The sequence below is a fragment of the Pogoniulus pusillus genome, chromosome 7 (genome assembly GCF_015220805.1).
Source record: "Pogoniulus pusillus isolate bPogPus1 chromosome 7, bPogPus1.pri, whole genome shotgun sequence".
NCBI classification, from domain to species: domain Eukaryota; kingdom Metazoa; phylum Chordata; class Aves; order Piciformes; family Lybiidae; genus Pogoniulus; species Pogoniulus pusillus.
Window position 1 is genome coordinate 21380553 of NC_087270.1, and position 23069 is coordinate 21403621.

Sequence of the window (23069 nt, forward strand, 5' to 3'; positions counted from 1 at the left end):
CCAACCTAAGTCAGTCTGTGATTGATACTGGCTTTTCAACTGCAAAGAGCAGAAATGGCCTGCTGAAAGATCTGTAGGTCTAAAAGCCTGCTTGCTTCCTTGATGATATTATCTGGTCAAATAAAAGATCCTAGCTCTCCCAGAAATTGTTCCTTTATATCCTTAAAACGTTAGAGTAACAACAAATTAAGAAAATAAATGTATTTAAAAGGCTTTGGCTAACATAGTTTGTCAGTGATTTTAAATATACAGTCATTTGCAAAAGAGAGCTGAAAAATGTACAGCCAAATAATTGCAGTAATTTTGCGTGTATATAAGCACTTCACAGCACATCCTACCTCTCAACTGTTGTTCAGAAGCATCTCTGTCAAAACAGTTATTCAGGTTCTCCAAGATTTGCTCCTAACACAACATCTCAGCATTCTCATAAATTTGTTTTAGTGGATTCAAACAGCAACGGAAGCAGAGATACCGAAAATCATTTTGCCTTAGAAGATCTGAATTAAACATGCAGAAGCACCTGATTTTTGTATCTGTAGTGACATCTAGTGCAAGAAACCAAAACCACATTTAAACAGGCTCCTAGAGAAAGGGGAAGCCATTGTCATTTATTGCATGATTTCTGACAGGTAAACACAAATAACTAACAGCAGCTCTGCTAAAACTTTCCTGGAATCTTTTCAATGCTGATCAAGAGCTAAAATGGTGAGGGACAAGAGGATAGGGCTGAGCTCTTCAGTGGTGGCCAGTGATAAGATAATGGGCAAAAGGTACAAACTACAACATGGAAAACTTCACTTAACCATCCAGAGAAGCATCTTTACTTTGAGGGTAACAGAGCAATGGAACAGTCTGCCCAGAGATGTTGTAGAGTCTCCTTCTCTGGGAGCTTTCAAAACCCTCCTGGATGCAGTTCTGGGCAACCTACTCTGCTTTAGCAAGTGGGCTGGACTAGATGATCTCCAGAGGTCACTTCCAGCCTCCCCATCATGTGTGTGTGATCTTCTGCACAACATTCAGAAGCCAGGTGAAGGGAACTCTATTAAGCCTAACATGTTAGTAAGAGACTATTTAGTGCAAACCTGCCTTTTTCCTTTCCATACAAAGTGTTTGATAAGTGTACACATGTAATTGTTGGAGGGCAACAGCTGCCGAGAAAGCAATCATCCCTGTGAACAGAGTTGTTACTCTGTTATTCTATCAACTTTTCTCAACCAAAGCAAATCCAACAGCAACATCTGTTTCTACCTGTAATAGTAATACCCATAACAACAATATCTATTACTATCTGAACTACCCTAGGTGTTCCTGCCTTGGCAAGGGGGTTGGACTCAAATCTCTGGAGATCTTTTTCAACCTCTAAGGTTCTGTGATAGGACTTAAAATTCTCTCTGCAAGCTCCATATATATGCAAACCTATTTCCATCTTGCAGTGATTTCTAAACCACTCTCTTAAAGGTTCAAGCAGAAGACACAGTTTCTACAAAGGAAACAAAATCTGAAAGCACACAGTGAGTTTTTCTCTAACACAGATTACAAATGGGAGAAGTACAAAGCAAGAAGTAAGATTTGTTCAAATGGAAGTACAGACTGAAGTCTCCCATTAAAAGTACAGTTACACTTCAAACACAGCCAGCAACATTCTAACCAAAATGCCACACCAACATGTCTAACTAGCAACAAGTTTGCAAAAAATACTCACTGATATGTGAAAACTCCTTAGAAACAAGTGTTATTCCTGCCAAATACACAAACACACACATATGCCAAAGCTGGAAATGAACATTTCAAAGACAGCATCATGTACACATCAGTCTGCATATAATGCTCACCGTTCCTCTAACTCTCTTTCCACTCAAGCTGTAAATACAACCTTTTTAGAATCTCTGTTCCAAGTGCATGTGCCCAGAAGTCTTAAAAACTCTCATGTCCTTCCTAAAGGCCAGGTGACAGCCCAGATTAGAGACTTGTGAAAACTTCATAATGGCAACTTTCCAATAGCCAGTTTAACCAATGATAAAATGGTTGCTACAAAGAATTATAAATTGTAAATGGTTGATACAAACAATTGCAAATGATTAAATACCAAAATGTATTTTTTGCTCATCAGATAATTTTACATAATATATCTATTGCTAAATTAAAAAAAAATAAACCAACAGTCTTTTTTTTCAGTGATCCAAGACAACATCATTATGCATTATTTTCCTAATGTTCTAGCAATCTTACTATGGAATAGGTCCAAAACACAGAAGATTTGTTGGTTAGCAAAGGCAATAAATAGTGAAATGGCGCAAGTACTGGTTTTAGGATAACAAGTGCATGCCATGGGTAATGGACTCCCAGCATCCTAAAGATGCAATGAGTACTCCTAAAGTTCTATGGTTGGTTCTTAGGACCCTGAGAGCTTGCACAAATTCTCCACCCTACAGCCATCAAAATACTGGTTTAGTATACATAAGAGTTTTATGTGAGAGCAGCAGGTGTTAATTGAGAGCACTTTCCACCTGAGGGCTGAGGTTGTTAAAATAAAGACATGAAAGGATGAAGAGAACAAATAATCATGCAAGGGCATGACAAGGAAGCAGAACAGAAAAAAAGTGAGAAGAAAAGGAGACAAACTAGACAGGCTTAACAGGAGGCAACAAAAAGGCGTAAGCCAGGAAAAAGGTGAGGTATGCCCAGCCTTACAGGCAGAAGAACTGAGATAACGGTGCTTAAATACCACTCAGCAACTGTGGTTTTAAAATTACCTGGAATGGCAAAAAAACGTAGAGAAATGCAGCATTAATGCAGAATATAACAAACTGTTCTTGACAGAGTTCACTAGGGTATACAAGACAGCATGGAAAAGAAATTAATAAAATCAAAATCTATTAGCTTCTGCCACCCTAATCAGCACCTTATAAGGAACAACACAATTACTTGCAGTTTTGGTTTCCTTGTGTCTTTACTTGGTACAGCCAAGATGCCTAACAAAAGAAAATTCTACTGTCTAGATGAGTATGCCCACCAAAATAACTGCTGGGTATTAGTTTGTATATATTCATCATGGCAACATAACAGTATTTAATCTCTGCCAAAAATAAGCTATAAAAAAAATAGAGGCACTAAGGTTTGAAGTTAGACATGCAGTTTTCTTTGACAAATAGAAACAATGATAGTAAAGGCCTAAAAATAGATTATTAACCAGTACTCAACTAAAAGGCAGAAAAAACAAAGAGATCAAATAAACAGTGCTCAATAACATATTTACACAATGTGGTCAAGTGCTGCTGTAGTATCAGCAATATTGATGGAAGCAAGGCTGTGTCATTAAATCCAACAGGACGATGCCAGTTGAAGCAGCTATTAAACTATCGATAATGAGAATTAGACATACATACACACACAAAAAACACCCTGCCCTTTAACAGATTCTGTCATGGCAGATTTCTCTGCATCCTTTGACATCAGTTGAGCTCTGCCATGTCCCTGCCTATAGCAGGGGGTTGGAAATAGATGATCTTTGAGGTCTCTTCCAACCTAAACCATTCTATAATTCTATGCAAAGCAAGTGGTATGAATAGAACTGCACGACAGGAGCATGAAACAAAAAGGTAACTCTAAAATTCCTTATAACCAAAACAGGAGAGCATCTCAGTATCTTAATACTAAGTACAAATGACATACATAAAAAAAAACCCAAAAGCTGAAAGTCAAACCAACTCCTATACAAACAGTAAAGGAGGAGAAGGAATTCACAAGAAAGTTGGGAAGAAAAAATAGCAGAGAATTACTCAAAGGAGTGTGTATTTTTAAAGGATTGATATAAAAGCTGCTAAAGATTATAGAGAAAGAAACTGGAACATGCACAGAAGATTACAAAAGATGCCAGTAAATGAAATATCTCAAGAGAGAATGACAACACACGCCTTCAAATACAGCAGGCACATCAAAAGTAGGTTTGTACCATGTAACGGCTCAAAGTTTTTTGGGGCCAAGAAAATTTTATCAACTGCTTTTAACCCCAAAGTGAAAGATAAGCTATGCTCATGTATTCAAATATCAGCATATAGAAGTATCACAGTATCACAGTATCACCAAGGTTGGAAGAGACCTCAGAGATCATCAAGTCCAACCCTTTACCACAGTGCCCAAGGCTAGACCAAGTAAAGAAGCTGTATAAATACAACTAACAAAAGTTCAGTACCAGAAAAGCAGAATTACAGCTTCTGTATCTAGTCCTTTAAATGCAGCTATTTCCCAAGTGCACCTTTCCCTTGCTTACACGAATTGTGCAGCTACCATCACCTACAATTTTGTCATTTCTGTGCAAGAGTTTCCAACATAAAGCTTTAAAAACTTCCTACATGCTGCATCAAGTTCACTTTCATACTTGACTGCAAAAAAAATTACAAATTCTCCATGTGACAATGAACTTGCCAATCCAGACTCAGGTAAAGATAGGCTGAATAAAGTTCTATATATGCACAGATGCTTCAAAGTAACAAATAAACACAGAAATAATGTAAAATTGGACCCATAGCATCTCAGCAAAATATGCAAACAGTAATTCCCAGTTCAGTATCTAGACAGACATTAAACAGTCCATTCTGTCACACCATCTGCTAGGTAGTTACCAATCCTGCTCTGTTGTCTACACTATTTGTACTTCATGTTTGTTTTTTAAACATGGAGCCATTCAACTTATTTGAAGTCAGATAAAAGACACAGTGGTGAACTTTAAAAAAATAGATCAAAAACTGACACACAGAAAAAAAAATCCACTACAAAAGCTAAGTTTCAGATCAGCAATAAGGAGAATTTAAAAAGTTACTTCTAAATGCTTATTTGAATTTGACTCCTAGCAAGTTTACACCCAGCTTATACAGCAAGTTACAAAAGCTTAAGCTCTGTATTCACAATTTTTATCTAACAGAATAGTTAAAGCATCTGGAAAAAAATAAGATTACTTTATGTTATGGAAAAAAGAAATTGCAGGAATTGCTCCTCTGTGTGCATGTGTGCTTTTATGTGTATACAAAATCATAAAGTGGCCTCCTAAAACACCACCTCAAGACTATCAACCTTAATTGTGAGCCAAATACAAAGCTTCAGCAGTACAACCAGAGAGCAGGTGTGCAAAAAAAACATGCAGAGAACACAAAAACCTCAGCCTGCATCATGCAAAAGCACTGGTATGGAAATCAAGAAGATGTGCATTAAGTCTACAGTATGCCAGAGAGGATTGGATTTAACTGCTCCAAATGCACTCTGGAGACACTGTTTGGATTTTACTGATCCAGAAGCTGTCCAGACTCAAACAAAGAGCACCACAATGGCCTGCTTATACAGATGAGCTGCACAAATCCCTGCGCTTGGGACTTCAGAGCACACTTAGCTCAGATGCATCTGACGAAGACCTACTGGAGGAGATTTGACTGCAGAAATAGCATTGACAGTTGTTTTCAAGGCTTACAAGCCATTTTTGACTGAAACGTGAACCTGCTGGCCAGTGCTCCAGCCTATCCACTCTGCACTGCAGCTACAGAGAAAATTAAGTTAACACAAAAGGTCTTGTCGATAAGACACAAATACCAAGGGGATGAGGGATCCGTTTGTCCCTGCCCCAGGTCTTCAGCTCTATGAAAACATTCAGTTATTGAAAGATTTGTTAGACAAGCTGTTTCACATTGTGAGGTCACTACGGTGAAGAGAAGAAAGAGTTGTGCTAACTTCTATTAATATTCTTTAAAATCTTCCTCTAAAATATCACTGTGCCTAAATATTGACTGCTAAAAGCCCTCAAAAACTAATTCTCTCTAAGAAGGCAAAACAAGACTGAGAAAATTTTGTGTTATTGGAAAATGCTGAAGGAGGAAACTTGGAACAGTGGCAAAGTCACTTTTTGAGGGCGTTTAATGCTAAGGCTAGTTCAAAGGCCAAGCTGAAAAATATGTCTATTTGCCTTACTTTGAGAATATCTTGAGTTTCATTCCACTTGTTTGTCCACTCTTTGGTCAGTTCTTGTACCTATAAAAGAAAACAAATATTGGGAAAAAAATTACATCTGTTCTAAAGTTCTTGATAATGCATTCTCAGAGTACTATTTGTGCAATTCCTTATGAGGTTTAACATTTAAACACTTAGAAGGGCATTTAGGAGAGCAGTAAGTGGCAACACCTACAATATCTCTCCCTCTCAAAAAGGAAACAAATAACAAAACCACAAAATTCTTATTTATAGTGTAAAATGAAACAAAGGACAGGGATAGCCACTACAATTAATGGAAGATAAATTCAATTAAATGGTGTAATTCCATAAAGTGCTTCATCAGACCTACAAAGTCTACTGCCACAGCTTGATAACCTTGTCCTGAGATGATAGCTCCTTTCTTAGAGCACAAATAGGCATGCCCAGGCTAAAACAGCCCCAGAGAACAGCATTCAGAGAAAGAAGCCGACAGACAACCTTCAGGAGAGAATCAGAGCAAAGCTGTCTGCAAATCAGAAATCACACACTTGGAGGAAATCTGCACAGAAGTCATCAGCTGCTTGCAAAGGCATTACAGACTAGGAGAGCATTGGGTATAACCCGGCTGGCCACGCTCTAACACAGGCCAGGATGCTGCTGGCCTTCTTGGTCACCTGAGCACACCTCTGGTTCATCTTCAGCCAGCTATCAATCAACACTGCTGGGAATGTTTTCTGCTGGGCAACTTTCCAGCCACACTTCCCCAAACCTGGGGCGTTGCATAACACTGTTGTGACCCAAGAGCAGGATTCAGCACCACTGGCCTTGGCTCATTCATCCAGCCTGTCCACTTCACTCTGCAGAGCCTTTCTATCCTCATGCAGATCAACATTCCTGTCCAACTTGGTCTTGCCTGCAAACTTGTTGAGGGTGCACTCAATTCCCTTGTCCAGATCAGTGATAAAGCTATTGAAGAGAGCTGGCCCCAAAAATGAGCCCTATGGACCAAATTTAACTTCATTCACCACCACTCTCTAGACCTGGCCATATGTGCTGCTTTGAGGATAACTGGAATATTTCAATGAGATAAATTAGATTATAGGCTGTGAAAAGAAAACCATGGTGATTTCTACTTCACTCATAGGCTTGCTGAGATGTATAAAAGCAAGGACACAAACATAGATAGGAGAGTCTGCCAGAGTCTCCCTGGCTTCTAGCTGGATCTGCGTAACCCAATGAATCATTCTGCTTCTACCCCCCCCTTGCCAATTCTTCCAACTCACCTTGCACACAAGGCAGTTTCTAGGATAAGAGTAGGGGGTGGAAAGAAGGTATCACAGTATCATCAAGGTTGGAAGAGACCTCATAGATCATCAAGTCCAACCCTTTACCACAGAGCTAAAGGCTAGACCATGGCACCAAGTGCCACGTCCAATCCTGCCTTGAACAGCCCCAGGGACGGCGACTCCACCACCTCCCCGGGCAGCCCATTCCAGTGTCCAGTGACTCTCTCAGTGAAGAACTTTCTCCTCACCTCGAGCCTAAATTTCCCCTGGCATAGCTTGAGGCTGTGTCCTCTTGTTCTGGTGCTGGCCACCTGAGAGAAGAGAGCAGCCTCCTCCTGGCCACAACCACCCCTCAGGTAGTTGTAGACAGCAATAAGGTCACCCCTGAGCCTCCTCTTCTCCAGGCTAAACAATCCCAGCTCCCTCAGCCTCTCCTCGTAGGGCTGTGCTCAAGGCCTCTCCCCAGCCTCATCGCCCTTCTCTGGACACACTCAAGCATCTCAATGTCCCTCCTAAACTGGGGGGCCCAGAACTGAACACAGTACTCAAGGTGCGGTCTAACCAGTGCAGAGTACAGGGGCAGAATGACCTCCCTGCTACTGCTGACCACACCATTCCTGATGCAGGCCAGGAGGCCACTGGCTCTCTTGGCCACCTGGGCACATTGCTGGCTCATGTTCAGGCAGGTATCAATCAGCACCCCCAGATCCCTCTCTGTTTGGCTGCTCTCCAGCCACTCCGACCCTAGCCTGTATCTCTGCATGGGGTTGTTGTGGCCAAAGTGCAGCACCCTGCACTTGGAGCTATTGAACCCCATCCCATTGGACTCTGCCCATCTGTCCAGGCGGTCAAGGTCCCGCTGCAGAGCCCTTCTGCCCTCCAACCCAGCCACATCTGCTCCCAGTTTCGTGTCATCTGCAAACTTGCTGATGACTGACTCGATGCCCTCATCCAGATCATCTATGAAGATGTTAAAGAGGATGGGGCCCAGCACTGATCCCTGAGGGACACCGCTAGTGACAGCCGCCAGCTGGATGTGGCACCATTCACCACCACTCTCTGGGTCTGGCCCTCCAGCCAGTTCCTAACCCAGCACAGAGTGTTGCCATCCAAGCCATGGGCTGACAGCTTAGCCAGCAGTTTGCTGTGGGGGACAGTGTCAAAGGCCTTGCTGAAGTCCAGATAGACCACATCCACCAAGCGGGTCACCTGATGCCAGTGGAAAGGTGGTTGGGAGCCCCTCCTGGAGATTCTGATATCTGGGAGGGGTACTGTGTTTCTGTATTACTTTTAACTTGTACATTTCTGTATATAGCTGTAAATATTTGTAATATATTGTAAATATATGCTTGTAAATTGTGCTAAAGTGGTAAATATAAAGATTCATTCCTTAACTTCCAGCCAGCTGAGTCTATCCTGTGTGATCACCTGGCTGTCCTGCACGTGCCGTGTGATGGCACTCAAGATTTCTGCTCCATGACTTTCCCCAGCACGGAGGTCAGAATGCTTGGGTTTTCTCCCGCCTTTCCCACTCATCCAAGCTATCCATCTTATAAGTTAACTTCCACACATTCCCTATCAGTAAAGGCTCTTTTCATTTCAGGGCCTTTCAGATATTTTCGAAAGCAATGCATAGCAGGTGCTTCAGGCAGGGTCACCTCAAAGCTGTGGCTGACTTGGAATCAAAATCAAGTTAACCAAATACATATGTACATACACACACACGTGTGTGCACTTTTGTTTTATGAATCACCAGACTTCTGTGCAGGAAGTAAATACAAAACATTTTAAAGTATATAACCTTTTATTATTTTGACTTCAACTACAGAAAAGCTGAAGAAAAGCCTAAGCAAACAAAACCAGCTATGTGCCTTTAACTCCTTGTCATATAAAGCCATTGTAGAAAAGAAAGGTCTTCAATGCAGTTCCTCCAGACATCACCATATTTGACATCCACAGCCTACATTTTTATTTGCCTTAGCAGACCATCTCCAAACGAATAAATGAGACCTAAAGAAGCTTCTAACACCTCTACCTGTATCTCAAGGTCTCAGCAAAGAAAGTTAAGCATATTTTCCAGTGCATCATTATCATTCCTAGTGCTGCTAATTGAAACATTAGACAAACAAACCAACAAATAATGATTGAAAAGATTAAAGAAAAACATGAAGGACTATCATGAGTCTATCACCATAACAGGGCACATTTTATTCCTCAGAAACAATATGGTTTTATATAGAAGGATAAATCAACTAATTAAAGAAAGCTACTGTACATTTCTCAGATAATTTAAATATGGTGATAAAGTCTTTAGATCTGAATAAACAAATTAATTGTTGTACTCATTCAATTATAAAACAGCTATAACCAAGGCACATCCACTAAAAAAATTCAGTAATTATGTCTATTGTAATTATCATGAATAGTAATCACATAACCTTCTAATGAGCCTGACGGAAGATGATAAAATATACTCAATATACTCCCTACACAGAGGGGCCAACACTTCCTAGCAGGACAAGCAGTGATTACTGCCAGAGCATGAATAACATACTCTAATTAGCATGTAGTCAGCATTTTCTATTATTCAGTTACTCTTAAACAAAACCTTTGGCTTGTGCACAAAAATAAAAGCACTCTACACATACTAATAGGATTATTATCCATCTCTGATTCAACTAAAAACATTTTTAAAAACTAATATAAATAGGGGGGAAAAAATCATTTATGCCTAAGGCTCATTATTACTTATTCAGTTGTTGAATACAGCATAGTAAGGATTCCTGTATATATTACAGAGGTGTAAAATGCAACCCTAGCAGAAACTTGCCTTAAAAAGATGCCTAGAGTCTATTTTGCAGCTATGGTTCATACTAAAATACACATTTCGCCCACTTGTGTCATGAAGTTTATTTTTTCAAGTATTGCTTGACCAAAAAGTATTTCAACATTTCTTTAAGACTGGCATTACCAAGGAGTGTCCCGAAAAGTGCAAGTATCATACCAACTATTTAGGTCAAAACAGGATTCCCAACAATGCATTCATTCTCTGATTGTGGAAGTCCAAGCAGCACCACAGTAGTATCACAGTATTATTAGGATTGGAAGAGACCTCACAGATCACCAAGTCCAACCCCTTTATCACAGAGCTCAAGGCTAGACCATGGCACCAAGTCCACGTCCAATCTTGCCTTGAACAGCCCCAGGGACGGCGACTCCAACAACCCACGCCTCCAAGGGAGACTGCAAGCAAGACCAGTGCAAGCCTCACAACTTCAACCAGCCAAGAAGCCCTTATTCTTCAAAGGTATCATATTCATAGAATGGTTTAGATTTAGAATGGTATAGAGATCTTAAAGACTAATTCCAACCCCCCTGCCACAGGAAGGGCCACCTTCTACTCGGTGCAAATTAGAGAAACTAGTGTATCATTGTACCTATATTCTTTTGGACCCTCTAAGTATATTTACAATACCTGCACACTACACTCAGACAGATTATAAAAACAACTTAGTGGGAGACACACTATGAAGTGTATCTCCAGACCTCAGACCCTCCCCAGAACGACAGCTAATTAAGCACTGAATGTATTTGTACACAGCAGATTTAAAGACCCCGACCCCTTCTGTCAAAAAAAAAGAGGGTTGACTATTTTCCCAATAAACCTTCTACTGTGTTTTCTAGACACTGAATGCTTTGTTACTGTGAATACTGAGTGCTCTGATTCAGCAGCTTTCTCTTCCATTCTGTTTACAAAGGTACTTTTTTTAGTAAGACAAGCTGGCCTAGGAACCAATATTTTCATTAAATAGAACTGTTCCATTAGTATCAAAGAGACTTCTTATTTTATCTTAAATCAGCAGGGAAATAAGTTCACACATAGGTTTTTGGTTTGTTTTTAAAAGGTACCAAGATGATGTTTGGTGGGAGAAAATCTACTTGTGTATCAAAAGCAAATCCTGAAAATTACCAATGTTATTGCATCCAGAAATTTCTTTTTGTTTTATTATTCAATTAAAATCTCCTTTATGAAGTTATAACTCACCCTTGCTTCATTCTGCTGAAGCTTTTCTTCCATACTTAAAGCTGTTGGAGAATCCAAGAGGGCGATCTAAAATTGTAAGAGGTAAACATTGGTAAGAAAAAAAAAGTAAACACAACAAAATATCCCAAAACAATTTCTGACAAAAATCAAATTTAAGAAATGAAAGTGCTGACTTTTATTATTATTTAGGATTATTTTAAACACCAATGTACATAATTTTAACTTCAAATACTGTGAACAGAGCATCATAGAATGGCTTAAGTTGAAGTTCCCATGGCCAGTGACACCTTCCTCTAGACCAAGTGGCTCAAAGCCTCATCTAGCCTGCTCTTAATACTTTTGGCAATGAGACATCCACAACTTATCTGGACATCCCATTCCAGCATCTCACCATCCTCACCATAAAAAATTTCTTCCTAATGTCCAGTAGTCTACCCTGCTCTAGTTTAAAGAGTAATCAAAATCTCATGAAAGCAGATATTCGAAGTCCTTACTGCGAGGTGACTGCTTGTTTCACAGCACACTGCAGTCAAGCTCTGATTATATTAAAAGAAAGCTAAGAGCCTTGAGATGACAATTTTTTCCCCTCTTGTGTTATAAAAGAAGTAATATACTGGCCATATGGAAACTGATTCAATCAGGAAAATAATATTCATTCATAGCCTCATAGAGCTTGTTTGCTCAAATCAATATAATGAAAGATAATTATCTTGTTACCTTCTAGAAATAGACGTTGTAAGTCAAAGAAAATTACACATAAATTCCAAGTAAAGCTAACCTGATTCCCTTGAGCAAGCAAGGCTTTTAGTCGGGCTATTTCAGCTCTCAGCTCACGGATCAGTTTGACGTTAGGATCCTCATTAATAGTAGGCTTGTTGATGATGTTTTTGGCTCTATTTGCATAGCGAAGTGTACTTAAAGTTTCTCCGTAATTGACATCAGCAGGTGAAATTGCTAAGAAGACAAAATCAGAAACAGTTTATCCAGCACCATGTGTTTCGTTTAGTAAAGTTAGTTTACATTTCAGAAGTCAGATAAACTTAGTGTGAATGAAGAGACACAAACATGAGATTAACCAGTACGGCTACAACTTTCTCCCCTTTACCCTAGCTTCATTGCTTTCGTGTCACTTTGCTTAAGTGAACGCTGCATCAGAATAGCGTATTAAAATAACCAGATCCAACAACCAAACACTACAAAGAAATCTTGCTGTCAATCTGCTTAACATTTCCATTTCCCCAGTAAGCATAAACATCCCATAGGACACTCGACAGGCTTTCTGCAAGTCTTTTACAGGAACAGTGGGGGAAACACTGAGTATTTTATAACTATCAGTGCAATCATGGAATCATTGAATGGTTTAGGTTGGAAGAGATCTCAAAGATCATCCAGTTCCAACCTCCCCAGCATAGGCAGGGACACCTCCCATTAGAACAGGTCGCTCAAAGCCTCATCCAACCTGGCCTCAAACACCTCCAGGGAGGGAGCATCCACAACCTCCCTGAGCAACCTGTTCCAGCGTTTCACCACCCTCACTGTAAATAACTTCTTCCTAACATCTAGTTTAAATCTCCCCTATTCCTGTCATTAGAAGACATTGTAAACAGTCCCTCCCCAGCCTTCCTGCAGGCCCCCTTTTCACTGAACAGAAAAGTCTTTTCAGGTGAAAGCACAGTATGTTCAGTGCAAGTTTTGAAGGGTAAAGAGCATCCAATTGAAAAGCAGACATTAAAAAAACAAAACAAGAGAAGAGCTTCTCTAACCTAGAAATCTAGCTGTTCTGGCGAGCTACTGGCATCTGCCAGCATGCAGAACTGTCACCCATCTGATACATCAAGAGAAACCAGTATAATTTTTACAGCCAACTTAACCTGAAAAAACAGCAGAATTTAAATCAAAATGCTAATGCACCTTCACTTAATCTTCCTAACAACATGCAAGATGCTCTCAATCAAAACTGTAACTATTGCTTCCAAATAGATGAGCAGAAATACAGAAGACAACACCATGCAGAAACGATGAGGGATCAGAAATCCTGATGATCAAACTGAACAAGAGGCACAGAAAAATCAGATGTTGAAAATATCTGAAAAAATAAACAAGTACCCAAAATATTTTTGCCCTTCTTCATGCTCTCAATATTAATAAATATTCTCTTTGTGGTAGACTTGGAATTAGATGAGATGCACTTGGCAATGGACTATACTTCCTCTGGTTCACTTCCCTACCTTATCAACTGTCTTCTTTCCACTACTCCATTATTCTTTCTGGGAGGATGTTACAACATGCTACAGAAACCTGACAAATCAGAATGGGAAGTATTTCTCTGACAACACTGTTTGAGATGATCTTCCTGCTTGCTTTGTGTTTAGTTACAGAAAAGGCAGCCCAAATACATCCAGACAGCTTGTCAGGCTCTGTTAGGCAATTCAGCCACTTTACTAGTAGAGTTACTGCTGGAGAAAATATCAATCATGAGAGTTCTGCCTAGCAGAAACTTTGGTAAGAGATAAAGAAGTAGATGGCAAAAGCAGATGGCACTGTAATCACTAGTGCAGGCACTGAAAGCTCACTGTGTTTCTGAAAAGTCTCTTCCCAAGACCTCTGACAAAAAACAAAGCAAGCCAAATGCCAACAAGCTACTCAACCATGCCACTGAAAGAAAGCATCAAGAAAAAAGTTGCCAGCACAATGTTGCTTAAATAGCCAGAAAAACAAAGGAGACTTTGGTGCAAGGTCTTCTTCCAGTATTACTATGATCAGCCTAATGAAAAAAAAGAAAAAAAAAAGTGGCATGGATTCCAAAAAACCTCTCCAAAATCATGCAACAAAGAAATTGTTGTCCAGAGAATCTGACTGTAACAAAGTGACTGAATAATGAGAATTTGATCCCATGCATTTTATCCTCTTGATTCTGCTCTCTTATCACTTCCAAATATGAACTGCATCAGTTAAGACTGCATTTCGTTTGAGCAGGAAAGAGTAAGAGACATTTCCGAGCTGCTCTCCTCTTCACAGCCTAACATCTCCAACGTCCAAAATCCTCCTCTTAAACATCTCCTCGACCTCCCTTGGAATTTTTTTAGGAATGGAATTCCCATCCCACTTTGTTGAAAACCCCAAAGTATACATGCTATTAGCAGGTTTCTAAACCAGGTGATCCATACAGAGCTTCATACAAGTAAAAAGGAAACTATAAAGGCAGGCTTACAAGATGACTGATAATAAATAATGAAACATAGACAAAAAGTTCAAACACTGTGTACATTCAAAACAGAGATTAAATAAAAATGACAGCCTTGCCTCACTGAATGGCAAAAGAGACTCAGTTGTTTCTGCTGCTAATGCAACAAACCCCACAGTTTTGGAAAAGCAAACTGATTCCCACATCAGTATTGCCTAGAAGCTTTTTTTAACTGGGATCAAAGTCTACAACCCAGGGAAGAGAGGCATAAGTGGAAAGGGATACAAGCTTTAACTAGGCCCAGGTTGAGCATTTTGCCACACAGACCAGAGCTCCCTGAAATGCAGATAAATGTCAAAATAAATAGGAACTCCTATTTGGAGTTTAACTGGTCAGATTAGTTTATCATTACACTGTCACGTGTCAAAAAAAAAGCAGACTAAATGACAGCAATTAGGTACATATATTTAGATGATCCTTACTTCAGAGAATCACAAAATTAACCAGCTTGGAAAAGACCTCTAGGATTACTAAGTCCAACCTATCAGCTAACCCTTCTAATTAACTAAACCATGGCACTAAGTGCTCATCCAGTTTCCATTTAAACACCTCCAGGGATGGTGACTCCACACTTCTCCAAGCAATCTATTCCAATGGGCAATCTTTCTTTCCGTGAAAAAATTCTTCCTAACATCCAGCCTAAACCTGCACTGGCACAGTTTGAGGTTGTGTCCTCTTGTTATGTCACTGGGTGCCCAGCACAAGAGACCAAACTCCACCTGGCAAAAACCTCCCTTCACATAGTTGTAGAGAGCAATAATGTCTGCCCTGAGCCTCCTCTTTTCCAGGCTGAAAACCCCCAGCTCCCTCAGCCGTTCTTCGTGGGGCTGTGCTCCAGCCCCTCACCAGCCTGGGTGCCCTTCTCTGGACACGTTCAAGTACCTCAATATCCTTCTCAAATTGAGGGGCCCAAAACTGGACACAGTCTTACTTCTGCAAATGAATGTCTAAGGACTGTGCATACCCTACCTGGATGCCATGTTGCACATATAATACAACAGTCAGCAATACATGTAGCTAAATAGCCATCTGTAGATGCAAATGAATCTCCCCAAATCAGGAGGCAAGCCTGCTCTTGTTCATGACATTACTGAACAACTAGGCTGTCTCCCTAGTGCACAGTAAATTATCCATGGGACAGCAACGCGCCTTGTGGCCAAAAAGGCCAACAGTATCCTTCAGTGCACTAGTAAAAGCGTGTCTAGCAGGTCTAGGGAGGTTCTCTTTCCCTCTACTCTGCCCTGGTGACACCACACCTGGAATATTGTATCCAGTTTGGAGCTCCTCAGTTCAAGAAAGACAGGGATCTGATGGAGAGAGTCCAGTGAAGAGCTACAAAGATGATTAAGGGACTTAAACATCTCTTCTATGAAGAAAGACGGAGAGATCCTGGACTGTTTAGGCCAGAGAAGAGAAGACTGAAAGGACATCTTATTAATGTCTATAAATATTTGAGGGGTGGGTGTCAAGAGGAAGGGAACAGGCTCTTTCCAGTGGCACCCAGTAACGGGATAATGGATAGAAGCTAGAACACAGGAAGTTCCACCTCAACATGAGAAGAAACTTCTTTACCATGAGGGTGACCAAGCACTGAAGCAGAGTGCTCAGAGAGGCGGCAGAGTCGTCTTCTTCGCAGACTTTCAACGTCAACCTGGATGTGTTCCTGTGTGGCCTGCCCTAGGTGATCCTGCTTTGGCAAGGGGTTGGACCCTATGATCTCTGGAAATCCCTTGCAACCCTTAACATTCTGTGATACACACAATGAGTCCCTATATAATTCTACTGCTGGAGATCTTCTGCAGATTAGTAGGTAAACTCAGACAGGAAGAAATCATTACTATGTGTAAACAACACTCTGCCTTAACAAAGCATCTGGAATCCAAATATTTACAGACACTCCTATTAAGCATGAACTGTTCAGGATACAAAAAAGTAATTTAAAAACACTTACTGGCAATCATTATTGTTTTAGAGTTTCCTCCAAGGCTATCTTTTAATAGCCAAGTCAACACAGAGTCTCTGTAAGGCACAAATACTTGTTTCTTCTTTGAAAGAGGGTTTGTTGCTTCCTGAGATAAATCCGCTGTGTGGAGGCAGGGAAAAAGAAGGGGGAAAAAAAAAGGCAATTATGTATTTTCATGAATTTTGAAAAATGCTATGCATTAGGCCACTCTTCGTGCAAGTGTAATTAAACAGAAAGTTATTTAATGACCAAAAAACCAACTCCAAAACAGCCAAGCGTAAAACCCAGACACTTACCTAAGGCAGAAATTACATTTCCCAGAGTAACTAGAGACTTGTTAATATTTCCTCCTTCCTTTAATCTAACCCCTGTGGCACCAGTGGCATCTGCTCTCTCACTTCCAGCAAGATCTACCAAGTGAATCTTGCTAACAGTTTCACATGGCATTTCAGAATCAAATTTAGCCTAAAGAAAAAAAAATACAGCGAGAAAAATGTTAAGCCACAAAAGTCTGCAACCTTACTGAATCCAGCTTAGTGGCCTTTCTCATGTCATGATGGAACTTAACTTCTTTACAACAGCAGAGCTTCAGAAGACAGAGGTACTAGAGGTGTCACAGAAAGGATTTTGAACTCCTATGCAAGTTGTTTCTACTTTAAAGTGCAAGATTTGCAACTTTCTAGACACTTATGTACATGCACTGACAGCTGTGAATTGGTATTTACATGATACACAGTGAACATGTGCTGCACTCATTCGATATTTAGATGATACTGATATTTAGCTCTCACTAAGTTACAACACACACACTTATACTCAATTTCTCCTCCTACCTCCACGTTCAAGTAGCTACTGCAGTTTTAATACAATTTTAACTGCGGCTTCCTGTCAATTTTCACCTTCATTCATACAAATCAGTTTAAGATAACCCTGTTTCAAACTTTCTTCTACTTTACCAGTACAACACAACTTTTTGCTGACTGCCTTTCACCCTCTTTTAATAAGCAATTAATTGTTAGTGAACAGCTGGTGTACAGGATCTTGTGTGCGTGTTTTTGGGGAGAGACATGCAAAGTTCCATCAGGGAAGTGAACCAACACTATGTTATCCTCTTTTCACCTAGCAGGCTACACGTGGATTATCCAAAAAGGCCCTCGAAAACCATGATGAAGAGTCATTGGAAAAGGAGTTTACTGTATCTAAACAAAATTTGTGAAACCTCTCCATTATTCCATCAGTAAATCAAGGAATATAAATAGGTTTCCAATAGCAACAGGTGAAGAGTCAGCACGAAAACATGCTGAAAACACTTCTACAGTCTATAATTTAGTCAAGAAGATAGTTTTTTTGCAAGTCTTGGATATGGATAAGCAACCCTTCACAGTGTAAACGGCAGCCCATGCTCAGTTCTGGCTGAAGTCACGCAACATACGCCTCATTCGATGCTGTCACAGCAGCAGCACAAAACACACTGGCATTAGTCACTGTTATTCAGTCTAAAGTCCCAGTAATTATCTCCTCAAAATCTAGTAAATGCATTTCAAGTAAACATATGACACCACAGATTTTGAAGACTAGAATCTCTGATAAATATATACACAATTTTCAAAAGAGGTTTTCACCCTTTTACCTTTCCCTGTCATACAATATCATCATCGTTATCTATCCACACTCGCTTATTTGACAACCTCAGTTTTTAAATGAATCACAGAATCAACCATGTTGGAAAAGGCCTTTAAGATCATAGAGCCCAATTTATCACCTAACACCTTCTAATCAACTAAACCATGGCACTAAGTGCCTCATCCAGTCTCCTTTTAAACACCTCCAGGGACAGGGACTCCACCACCTCCCTGGGCAGCCCATTCCAATGCCAATCACTCTCTCTGTTAAGAACTTCTTCCTAACACCTAGCCTAAACCTGCACTGGTGCAGCTTGAGACTGTCCTCTTGTTCTGCCACTAGGTGCCTGGCACAAGAGACCAACCCCCACCTGGCTAAAACTTCCCTTCAGGTAGTTGTAGAGAACAATAAGGTCTCCCCTGAGCCTCCTCTTCTCCAGGCAGAACAATCCCAGCTCCCTCAGATGTTCCTCGAAGGGCTGCGCTGCAGCTCCCTCACCAGCCTTGGTGCCCTTCTCTGGACACATTCAAGCACCTCAACATCTTTCTTCAATTGAGGGGCCCAAAACTGGACACAGATGTGGCCTAACCAGCGCTGAATACTAGGGTAGAATGGCTTGCCTGGTCCTGCTGATTGTATATCTATTTGCATTCAAGAATTTATAAAGACAGGGGAGTTTGTTTCACTACCTGAGTGAAGTTGATTGTGAAAATGGCGTGTGACCTGCTGCTGACATCATTCATTCCAGTTGCAGCCGTCGTTCTGTTCAGATTTCCTGCATCCATAAGCTCCTCCACATCAGCGTAATTTTGCACTAAATGTTTAGACAAATCTAAAGAAAACCAGAGCATTACAGCATGATCTCACCTGCACTAGATTTGCCTCACAAAAAGATTTGTTCAGTAGCCTCAGTACTGCAAAGTACTCCTGAAATTAGTGTCTGCTGTCAGACTTGGCTGCCACTCTAGGAAAGGAATGAGTCCTGGTGTGGACAATGGAGTTCTTGGACATTTACAGTAAATTAAGACAAACCCATGTAACCTTACTGAAGTGTTTAATGGAATAACATAATAATAATTCCTTAAAAAATATGAACCTTCCCTGGCAGAAGACAGATTAAGACAATTAGCTCTTAATAGGCTCCTTCCCTCTAAATATCAAAGATTTATAAGCCACAGCCAACGAATTCTTAAATGTGAGGAGGCACAGATTGGTTTAAGAATTGTTATAATCAAATACAAATAAATTGGTGTAGTTTCAAAAAGTGTTATGAAACTACAGATGAAAACTACATATAAATTTACAGACAAAAATAAATCATAACCTTAGAATCAGGAAAGCAAGGCTGTGATACAAACTGACACGGTGGAGATACACATCAGTGCTTTTCTATCAACGGAAAGCACTGCATCCATCACCATTTCTATTGTAAAAGATAAATACGTCCTACGCAAATAAACAAGACATGTGAGAATACATAAAGGTAATAAAACACCCAGTGCAAAACACTGAAAGTGATTTTTACCCTCAACATATGGGCCCTCCTTTGGATGTTCTCGTATTCGTAAATTATTCGTTTTTGATGACTTCCGCCTAAGAAGGTCTCTCACTCGCTCATTATATATTTCCAGATAACTGAAAGGAAAAGAAAGATAAGAAAAGCAAAGACTGATTAAGAAATCTTTAAAAACAGAAAGCAATCCTAATACTGCATTCAAAAGCGAGATGCCTGGAGAAACAAATGGATCCCAAGTTGACTTAAGATGGCAGAGAGTACAGTGTACTTGTTATCATCAGGAAAAAAAAAGGCAAAAAAGCAAGCAGAAAGGAAATAGAAATTAGCAAGATTGAGATCTCCTAATGTCAGCCTGAAGTAAAACATAAAAAACAGGAAACAAAAATCAAGCATCAAAATCATCTGAAATATAGCATAAAAATCAGGAAGATGCTATCCAGTAGCAAAAGCACATTCACTACCAATTAAATAAAGCAAAACAGAGACAGAGATGTTGCTAATTTAGACTGTAACTGCCAACAAAAATCAGTTCTAGGTTTGAGGCCAAGCATAGGAAGTTGTTTCTAACATAGACATTTTTCTTGGAGGTAAAGTTAAAACAGGGAGGTTTGAACAAGTCTGATCACCAGCAAACTGTTAAGAGGCTAGGACCTACCTGACTTCTGTCCGAAAGGATGCCTCATTCCGCTTTGTTTTTTCACTTATTTTGCTGAATAATCCTTCGCAAATTCGAGGTATTAGACCTGCATCACCCTGCAACAACAACAATTCTTATTTCCAAGACTCACATATGCATGCACTGTGTAGCTTGCAAGATAAAACCCCAGAGCACCAGCTGAGAGTTCCAACATCCAAAAAAGGGGGGAAAAAACCCCAAACATTTCCAGGAAATACTCTTTTGCCCTTTATTTAACTGAAGTTGCCTTGCCACTCTAATCCCTGTGTGTGCACTGGAAAATGCATCCTAGCTCCAGTCTTTGCTGTTGAGAGATATTTTGCCCCTTGTTTAGATCTAATAATCCCCACTGCTTGAGGTAGAAAGCGGCATGAAAAGCCTTATCTCAGTATTGTCTTTTCCAGCTTCTTCTACCTCATTTCACTACGAACTTGGCAACAACTGCAGAGGATGGGACAAGAGCCATATCTGAGCCATTCTCATTCAAATCCTCAATTCCCACGTTACAATCCTTTCTGTCTGGAAAGACACAGCAAATCAGCATGCACTAACAAAATTTAAACTGTGTTTCCTGTATCCCACAAAGCAGCCAAATTACATTTTAGATTTAGCTTCTGAATGCTGATGTCTGCAATTAGAGAGTTTTTACTCATAAAGTCCCTGGTTGGTTGAATAAACCAAACTGAAAAAAAAAACAACAACCCCACATTCCTTCTCACAGATCTCTACAGATTGTTGCAGGGCTGCAAGTATCCATTACAGGGTGCTTGTCACTTCAGCTAACACAGCAGCCAGCAGCAGCAGGATGTCATTTTCTCAGTTAAGCTGGCACTTGAGAACTGAACCTCATCCCAGCACGGCTGCTGCTTCACCACTGATGTCAAACGTGTCAGACAGCCAGGCAGCAGCTAACACTGCCGAGACAACCAGAGATTAGCACACAGTTCTCCTCTTCCTCTTGCTCCAGGGAGATCCCTGTGCAGCTAAGCGGTGAGGCAGCAAGTCAAAGGCAGGGTTTTTCCCAGCAGCAGAGAGGAGCGGAGTGCAATGGAGCTCTGGTCTCCGCTCCCAGCTGCCCCATTCTCACTGAGGCTGATTAGGCAGACGGCCTGCTGAGCGCAGCTCCCTACCACTGCAGCACCTCAGCAGCTAACATGCCTTCAGAGCTGGAATGAGTGAACAAGGCCTCCAGGAGTAGAGAGGACATACACCGAGATGAGCTTTGGCCTCAGAGCTGCATACTCAGAAATAGCTCACCAAACAGCTGTTCAGCTGCAATTTGCCTGCAGGTTTGATGCAATGGACTAATTCTATGCACTGCTGAGGCAAGAAATGCACTTGCTTAGAGTTAGGGGCCTCTAATGAGGCAAATGAGAACAAACCAGACTACACATCCAATGGGCACTCCAAGCATCTGAGATTTTGTCTGATGGGACTCTACAGGTACCTTTCAGCAGGAAAATGAAAAGACAATGGACTGCTCTGCATCAGACTCTGGCAAAGCAAGTGGTCCATAGACAGAGATTTCTTTTCCATTCTTACTCCCACATAGTCTGATTCCTTTTTGTCTAAGATCATTCCAGTCTGCTCCCACACTGATGCACTCTATCCTCATTCTTCAGACAGTATTCTCTGTCCTAGCAACCTTTTTCCAGATGCCACCTGAGCTTCTCATCCTCTTTCCTTTGCTAAGATATAACTCCCAATTCATCATCCAGTTTGGTTTTTTTTAATCATTATTTTTAACCATACTCTATCCTTACATTTTTGCCTTTTCCAGTGTTTTACTCATCTTAATCAAAATCTCTCTGTGATTCTCAAACCTAGCTTCAATCACTGAAACAATAATCTATCCTCTCCTCTTATCATGCCTAGTGTCCCTTTGCACCTTGGTTTAAAACAAAACAAACCTAAAAAAATCTCTGACACCCTAGATAAAGGGGGAAACCTGCAGCTTAAACAGGCCCTTTTTGAGATCATTGCCTTTAGGAACAGAGGAGCAGCCTTTCTCAGTATGTACAAATCTCTACCTCCAGATAAAGTTTCAGGGTTCAGGGTCAGAAATTCTTACACACTCTTAAACACATAAAGAGGGAAAAAATATTTGTCTTTCATCTCATGCTTTGAAACACCTAAATAGTTTTAATTGAAGCTTAAGGAAAAAACACGAATGATCCATCACAAAGTTTTAGGCAAGGCATTAGTGCCTGACATGATTTAGTAACTGCAGAGAGTCTCAAAATAGGAAATATTTGCTGTAATTGAGTAACTTCAACCATAGCAATATGAAAAGGGAAGAACACAAAGTTTCCAGCATATTCCATCAGTAAATTGTCCAACTCACAGAATGTACACTCTCCACTGAAATCTACATTTAAACATTTCCTCCCTTTTTTTACCCGCTATAGCTCCAGGGCAGGATCAGCTATGTCTTTGGACTTTTTTTTCCTGGGTTACAGAGTTTCCAGTCATGGAAATCTATAGAACCAAAATAGGCAAATCACTCAAGAGCTAAATTTTCTCATTAAACGCCTGCTTGCCTTCTGTGGTATTTAATCAGAAAACTCCTTATTGCAATTTAAATGCATTATTTCTAACCCATCTACCTTAGACATAGGGAACAAATTATTATTCCCTTCTGCAGCAGCCTTTCACATATTGGAAGACTTCCATAGTTCCTCTACAGCCTTCCTTTCTCTGCATACAGAAGTTTGACATTTCTGATGGATCATATTTCATAGATCTCTGATCATTTCAGTAT

The 23069-nt window shown here is 40.4% G+C and overlaps 1 protein-coding gene across 7 annotated transcripts in view; it reads right to left on the reverse strand.

Moving 5' to 3' along the window:
- KIF16B (kinesin family member 16B) overlaps positions 1–23069 on the reverse strand; it is a 174183-nt gene that overhangs the window by 120029 nt on the left and 31085 nt on the right. For all 7 annotated transcript variants that reach the window (XR_010302825.1, XM_064146165.1, XM_064146166.1 and 4 more), the window contains exons 5-12: positions 20288–20385; positions 19642–19751; positions 18806–18948; positions 16790–16958; positions 16482–16613; positions 12065–12240; positions 11287–11352; positions 5956–6015 (exon numbers count right to left, since the gene is read on the reverse strand). Coding sequence is in view for 6 of the 7 variants with exons in the window: in XM_064146165.1 (XP_064002235.1) it covers positions 5956–6015; positions 11287–11352; positions 12065–12240; positions 16482–16613; positions 16790–16958; positions 18806–18948; positions 19642–19751; positions 20288–20385 (954 nt within the window). In the remaining variant the exon portion in view is untranslated. The remainder of the gene's footprint in view (positions 1–5955; positions 6016–11286; positions 11353–12064; positions 12241–16481; positions 16614–16789; positions 16959–18805; positions 18949–19641; positions 19752–20287; positions 20386–23069) is intronic.